Raw genomic sequence first — 7,548 nt, 5'->3', positions numbered from 1 at the left:
GACGGCGGCCGGGCAGCCCAGGGGTGGAAGAGGCGGCGAGCGGGCGCTGCAGGGGCCGGGGGTCACCCGCAGGGGGCGGCCGTCTCTGAGCCGCGCTAAACTGCACGGGTTGCGGCACATGTGCGCGGGGCGCACGGCGGCCGGGGGCTCCTTCCAGCGGCGGGCGCTGTGGGTGCTGGCCTTCTGCACGTCCCTCGGCTTGCTGCTGTCCTGGTCCTCGAACCGCCTGCTCTACTGGCTCAGCTTCCCGTCGCACACGCGCGTGCACCGCGAGTGGAGCCGCCAGCTGCCCTTCCCCGCCGTCACCGTGTGCAACAACAACCCGCTGCGCTTCCCGCGCCTCTCCAAGGGGGACCTGTACTATGCCGGGCACTGGCTTGGGCTGCTGTTGCCCAACCGAACGGCGCGCCCGCTAGTCAGCGAGCTGCTGCGGGGCGACGAGCCGCGCCGCCAGTGGTTCCGCAAGCTGGCCGACTTCCGCCTCTTCCTACCGCCCCGCCACTTCGAGGGCATCAGCGCCGCCTTCATGGACCGCCTGGGCCACCAGCTGGAGGACATGCTGCTCTCCTGCAAGTACCGCGGCGAGCTTTGCGGCCCGCACAACTTCTCCTCCGTGAGTTGCCCCGCGCGCGAACCCGCTCCCTCGGTGCCCCACTCCCCGGGAGTCAGGAGGCCCTGTCCAGCCCCTTGGGGCTGTCCACCAGTCCCCTCCCTTAACAGCGTCACCACTCTGGGATACCTAGGTGGACCCTACTGTTGGGTCCCATGAGTCTCTCCTCCGTGTGTGGAAACTCGGACTTAACTGTAGGAGGAGTGGCCACACCCCAGTCACAACTGTCCGGCCCCTCTCCCATTGTCATCACGCACACCCCCTCACTGTAGTCCTGACCATCCAGTCTGTGCATACTGCCCCCTCCTATCCCGTCCTCATCTCCAGACCCACAGGACTCCCAGCCACTGCTCTGTATCTGGGGTGTAGGGATGTCATAGTGGGGGCTTGTTGTCTTTGGGAAAACCAATAGGAAGCTCTTCAAAAATGGGCCGTCAAGAGAATCCCACCGTGTCCCTAAGCAGGCTCACCATCCTAAACAGCTTATGGCTTCAGAGTTTTAAAACACTTAAGAGTCTAGGAGGACTGAGGAGGAAACTCTGGAATATTACTCAACACTGGAGCTGTAGACAGCCGGGTAGGGGAGGCAGCAGCAGCTGCCCTTGGCTACTTTGTGCTGGAGTTTGGAGCATCTGAAGGAACTGAGCAGTGGTGGGCCCTCCGTCTCCCCTCCCTCTCCCCTGAGGTGTGAGTGTGGGTCTCTGGTCTGGAGGAATGCTCTGCAGCGTGGCAGGATGTGGACACAAATAGCCTGGGCCCGAAGAAGCTGTGCTCAGGGTTTGTAAACCATTTGCTGTGTGGGTCCCCCCCTACTGTGGGTCTGGATAACGCAGCTGTTGGACAGAAGGTATCTGCCTTGTGCAGTCTGCCTTGGAGGAGTTCTGGTGCCAGGCCCCAGCATGGCACAAGCCTGTCGAGCCATTCGTGTGTAAATGCCCCTTGGTTGGTTTGGGCTTTTCCACTAGTGCAGGGAAGGTTGGGGTGTGTGCCTTTTATTGGTAGCTCTCTGATGGTGATTTTGCCAGCCCTGATTCATCACTCCTGACAGTCTCGTTTCTGACAAAGCTTTTTCTGGGATGGTGAAGAGATACGATTGTTCCAACAGGTGTTGGTATGATGCTGGTGAGCCCACATCTCTCATTGGCTGAGTGGGCTATTCCTTGTCTAGGATGACAACCCTGGCTTCAATCTTGTCCTGCTGGCTTTGCTTTAAGCCTGTATGTAGAGGAACCCTGAATTATCTGCTCCCAAAACATCCCTTGTTTTCTGGGCTTTTCAGCTGGCCTTTAAAGACTATCTCCCTGGTGGCTGTCTGCCTTGGCAAGCAGGAGATGTCGTTAACATATGCTTCTAAGTGACTTCTTCAAGAACTTCGAGCACAATTCTGAGTTCCATAGAGGTGAATGAAGGAAGGTAGTGAACTATTGTTATTTATTGTTCTGTGGCTGACTACTAATTAGCACCCTCTAGAGTTAGATTGAAGTTCAAGGTTACCTGCAAGTATCAGCAGGCCCTAGCTTCAGCTCCAAGTGTTATAACACGGCCCATCAATTGTATTTCTGCACATCTGACTGGTGCTTTGCAAAGTGTGTGGAATTGCATCCTAACAGCCAGTGTGCACTTATGATACTCACCGCAGCCCTGCATTAGCAATGAGTTTTATTCCCACTTTTTGAAATGAGGAAAACGAGGCTCTAGAAATCTGTTCAATGCCCAGAGTCTGCAAGTTCCAAGTCTAATTTTGCATATGACCAAATGCATTACACAGAAGCTACATGCAACCCTTCCTCTCTGACCTTGGCCCTTTCTTCTCAAGGACCCTTGGGTAGGACTCCTGCCCCCTCCCACCAAGTCCTATCCCTCCTAGGAGCTGGGAAGGCATAAAGCAGAGCTATGCTAAGTGGTCCAGGTGCTTAGAGTCTCAGCAACATGTTACTGGGGCATGTAGGGGACACAGCATCTTCAGGAGCCACCTGACTTCAACCTCTTTGGCAGGCATGGTCATAAGCTGTGTGGGTCAGTGGCTAAAGAGTTGAGGAGAGTAGGGTCGTTCCCACTGAGGCACACCATACTCTTATATTCCTGGACCCTGCCTCCCTGTGTCTGGAGATTTTGCAGACACACATGTACCCAAGCAGAAGTATTACCTCTATTCCCCCCCAAGTTATGTGTTCCTAGACCCCAAAGTGACCTCTAGTGGCTTTCTGTCATGGCCATGTCCTGAAAGTTTCCAGCCCTTTAACATTGTATGCTGTAGGCTTTTCCAAGGGCCTCAGAATTAAAAGCTTCACCTCTCTATCTGTAGAAGCCAGAAGCGATTTCAAAGGCACCAAAGCCTATTGGGAATATTTTCCCTTTAACCATACTGCCCTGTCTCTGGCTTTTGTCATCTTTGATGGGATGGTTCTACAGTATAGGGGTTAAGACTATGAACTCTCAAGCTGCAATGGCTGGGCTCAAATCCTGTGTGCGCTTCGGCAAGTAACTTAAGTTCTCTGGTCTTCAGTTTCCTAATCCAAGATTTCCTGGATCACCCACAACCACAACGTTCAGCTTAATTCCTCTAGGGAACACTAGTGAAATGCATTTCTGGACATTTATTCTTTTGGAGGGCAGAGGGAAAAGTGGGGAACAGGATGCCAAGTGCTTCCCCAGACACCCATACTGCCCAAGTCCTAAGAGGATTAGTAACAAGTGAGGCGAGGAATTCCAAGGGATTCCTTAGGGAGGATGAGCCAGCTGTCCCCTAGTCCCACTGAATCCGGTAAGTCTCATGGTGGAGATCATCCCAGCCTGGGAGAGGGATGTCTGGTGGATTCTACAGGCCGACTTGGGATGTATTTATTTCCAGCTCTTCCCTCTGTTGCGGCTGTGCAAGTGTTAATCTCTCAGTGGTCAGAGAAAGCGGCTCAGCTTCTGAATGCCTGTGTTGTTTCTCTGGCATCAGCTGTGGACTGGGCTCTGCACACTCTGGCCCTCCTGGGGTTTTCCTGGGGGTGGAGGAAAGCAGCCTTCCTGATACCGGGCAGGGTGCAGAACTGTAAGGCTCAGCTCTCTGGGTATGGGGGCCCAGAGGAGGGACTGAGGGCTTAGGAACAGTGACCACCAGAGGCCAATCCAGGGCTCTTTGTAAGAGAATGGATCAAGGGCCCTCTGTGACAGGTGGCATGGATCAGAGGAAAGTGTCAGGCAGAACTTGGCTTGGTGTGTTGCCTCTGCCCTGTCCTTGCTGTGGGCCTTGGGCAGACACTTTACTGTCTGTACCTCTGGTAATAATTCCCACCTCAGAGAGCCTGGATGGAGATGACGTGTGTGCAGTAACTGGACATGTCTGGGCAGCAGTAGCTCAATATGCAAAAACCTTGGTGTCTTGGCGTCTGATGGAAGCAGGTATTAATTAGTATTAATATAATTACAGTATCTTATGACTACTTATCTAGGCTTATTTCCTAGTTTGTTCATTCAGTCAACCAGTATCTATTGAGTGTCAGCTATAGGCCAAGTTCTGTACTAGCAGCTGGGGGTATAAAATTAAATAAGGCTCAATGTGTGTGTCCCCAGGCACTTGCAGTGTTGCTGAGGAGAGGGATGTGTGAATGTGTGCTAGGGCCTCCAGCGGTGCCATAAGGTCTTGGAGGATTATCCAGATGAGACTGGGGACCTCTGTCAGCTTTCCAGAGGAGGTAATGTCTGAGCTGAATCTTGAAGGGTGAATAGGAGTCCCAAAGTAGAGAAGGAGAGAGTATTTCAAGGGGAGGGGCAGCATCTCCAAATGAGAGAGTGCAGAGGAAAGAAACGAGATTAAACATGTGCCTGGAGGCTCTGAGACCAGTTCTAGGTGGTTGGAGGGAGGGACTGGATGTGCTGAGGTGAGGGTGGCATCCAGGAGTGTTGGTGCAATGGTGTGATGGGTCCCCACGGGCCAAAGTAAAGTTTCTTTCTTTCCTTTTTTTTTTTTTTTGAGACAGAGCCTCACTTTGTCACCCTCACTAGAGTGCGGTGATGTCATAGCTCACCGCAACCTCAAACTCTTGGGCTCAAGTGATGCTCTTGCCTCAGTCTCCTGAGTAGCTGGAACTATAGGCACTCACCAAAACACCCAGCTAGTTTTTTTGTTTTCTTTTTTTTCTTTCTTCTTCTTTTTTTTTTTTTTAGAAACAGGATCTTGCTCTTACTCAGGCTGCTCTCAAACTCCTGATCTCAGGCAATCCACCTGCTCCGGCCTCCCAGAGTGCTAGGATTACAGGCGTGAGCCACTACGCCCACCAAGACTAAAGGTTTTGAACTTTGCAGTGGAAACCCAGACTTCTTTCACTGCTGGCTATTAGGCTGTAGAGGGAGACTACACCTGTGTCCAAACGCCTTAGCTGTAACCCCATTCCTTAACTTCATCAGCGGCCACAGCTGCCTGCATCTTTCTCCATTTCCTACCCACCTTTGCAAGAGTTAGCCTTAAGTTCAAAATGTGGACCATCATATGAACAAAAAGCCAAGGAAATGGCATTTGGTTTCATCACATTTTGTCATATCAAGCAAGCAGACTGCTACTTGCCAGGACAGAAAATAAGAAATCATCTCAGCAACATATTGTTTAAAATCAGCCAACTCTGCTGAAGTGGTGCTAGGCCAGGCAGCCCAGTAGTTGTGAGGATGGCTAGCTTGAAGTAGTCAAGAAAATTACTTTTGCCTTTGGAAAAAGAGGAATGAATAAGCTAACACATGTAAAACACTTAGGACCATTTCTGGCACCATGTAAACAATCAAGGCAGATGAGCTATTTCCATTGTTTTTACTTGCAGTAAGCGTTTTTGAGGACAAAGGCAAATAGCGCCGGGCAGCTGTGCTGTGCCAGACCCTGGCTAGGCGTGTTTCACGTCTTCTCAGTTCTCGAAGTAACCCTGGCACGTTGTGTGAGAACCCGCATTTTACAAATGGGGACACTGAACTTTGGGGAACATCTGTAATTCACCTAAAGTCCCAGAGTCAGCAGTAGCAAAGTTGCATTCAAACCCAAGTCCTCACGACAGCAAAGACATGTGTGCTTCCCGCAACTGGATGAGGAAGGAACAGTGTTGAGGTGAGGCAGGCGCTGTTCTGGGAAGTCCAGTCCAGCCTCAGCTCTGCCCTGGCCAGCTGGGTGACCTTGGCCTCAGGGTCTTCCCCTGTAATATGAGGGTATGAGCCAAATGACCAATGGGACTTAGCTGAAAAGTTCTCCATTCAAGTGGGCAAGCAGGGAAAAGGAGGGCTTAAATGACGTCGATGGCGCAAGCTTTTCAACCAACTGTTTCTTTTCTTTGCAGAGCTGAAACAGTGGTTACGGGGTAAATGTACAAGTTATCGAAGTGCTAGAGACAGGATGGGGATTAAATGGACATTTATACAAGGAACATGAAAAGACCTCCCCCAGTTATTTGACTTCAGGGAAATTAGTTTAGAAAATCAAATGTAACTCCACTCAGGTCTGCAGATATCCACACTGACCGATGTCAGGCTGATTGTGATAGTGGCTGTTTGGGGGCCACTGTGGCCAGTCATGAATGCATCAATCAGATGTCTGCCCAGTTGAGAAGGGCTGGAGGAACAGCCAGGCCATTTGCTTCACATGTCTGTAGATTTCATTCTCCTAAGAGATTCATGAGGATCAGCTACTCAGCGATTCGATCAACCAAAGCACATGAAGTGCCTACTGTGTGCTAGGCATTGAGCCACAAAGATGACTGTAAATCTAATCTTTTTCTGGTAAATAGGGCTGCAAAGGCATACCAGTGTGCTTTATCAGGGTGACTAGGTCTAAGATAAATCACAACTATAGCCCAAGATGTAGAAGGGAAGAGGAGGGGGATGGGAGGGGAGGGGGGAGGCTTGGTGGAGGAAGGGTAAATGGTGGGACTACACCTATGGATCATATTGCAAGGGTACATGTCATATCTACTAAGTATAGAATATAAATGTCTTAACACAATAAGTAAATGAGGTGAAACTCTATATTAACCAATTTGATCTAAGCATTCCAAATTGTATATAAAATCAGCACATTGTACCCCATAAATGCATTAATATATACATGATCTATATGTATATGACTTAATAAACAAAAATAAAAAGTAAAAGGAGCTTCCTATCACGTAGGGAGTGAGGCTGGGAATGTCACCAGCTAGGATTTGTATTGGGCACCTGTTACACACACACAGTCACATTAGACTTTACCAGAATAGAATGAGTGCTATGGAACCCATTTTACAGATGAGGAAATTGAGGCCCAAGAGAAGTACAAGGTCATATACCCGGGATGTATTCTGGCAGCGGAGTTAGGATTCAACAAAGATCAGTTCAAGACCAACGTTGTTTCCTATGCTCCATTCTGCCAACGCAGAAGAACAAATCCCTCCATAGAGGGTATCACTCACTGTCTTCCCAGCCTTAGCTGAAGTTTGTTTTCATTGCAAATCACTGTCATCCTGGGATCCAGGGCCTGCAAGCCTGAGAAGGAAAGACTGGTCTTACAAGTACAAGGAAGAGAAAAAATCTAGAGGAGGGGATTCTACTCAGGAGCTGTGGAAAAGTTTTACTGAAGCCGCAACTAAATTACCATTTTCATTGGTTCAAGGACACTAGTAACCTAAAAGTCCAGGATAAGGAAGTGTTGCCAAATTGAGATCCAGCTCAGGCCTGTGCTAACAAATAGATGACTCACTCATAATTGGAACATGAATTGTTGATAAAACAAATAGAGGCTGCTAACATACTTGGGAAGTTTGTTCTCCCGAGCACGTCAAATATCTCCCCTGACACCATTGTTTATACTATTAATTTGCGAAGTAAATTGTTTCCTCTGATTCCACACACATTTATTGAGCTCTTTCTCTCTATCAGGCACTTTTTCATTCATTATTTTATGTCAGCCTGCCAACAGACTGGAGAGAAAAGTATTCTTT

At 49.5% G+C, this 7,548-nt stretch overlaps 1 protein-coding gene across 2 annotated transcripts in view; it reads left to right on the top strand.

The window, feature by feature from the left end:
* The window catches only part of ASIC2 (acid sensing ion channel subunit 2), a 1,089,542-nt gene that overhangs the window by 816,323 nt on the left and 265,671 nt on the right, over positions 1-7,548 (top strand). Inside the window, exon 1 of one of the 2 annotated variants that reach the window (XM_003797192.1) lies at positions 11-613. The exons of the other annotated variant lie outside the window; for it this stretch is intronic. Coding sequence (XP_003797240.1) covers positions 119-613 — 495 coding nt within the window. The 5' untranslated portion in view covers positions 11-118. Of the gene's footprint in view, positions 1-10; positions 614-7,548 lie in introns of those variants that run through there. 2 annotated transcript variants of the gene reach the window in all.

This window comes from Otolemur garnettii, unplaced genomic scaffold (genome assembly GCF_000181295.1).
Source record: "Otolemur garnettii isolate 467f Iridium unplaced genomic scaffold, OtoGar3 scaffold00112, whole genome shotgun sequence".
Classification (NCBI taxonomy): domain Eukaryota; kingdom Metazoa; phylum Chordata; class Mammalia; order Primates; family Galagidae; genus Otolemur; species Otolemur garnettii.
The sequence above is the reverse complement of the archived record's forward strand: the minus strand, read 5'-3'. Positions and strand labels throughout refer to the sequence as shown.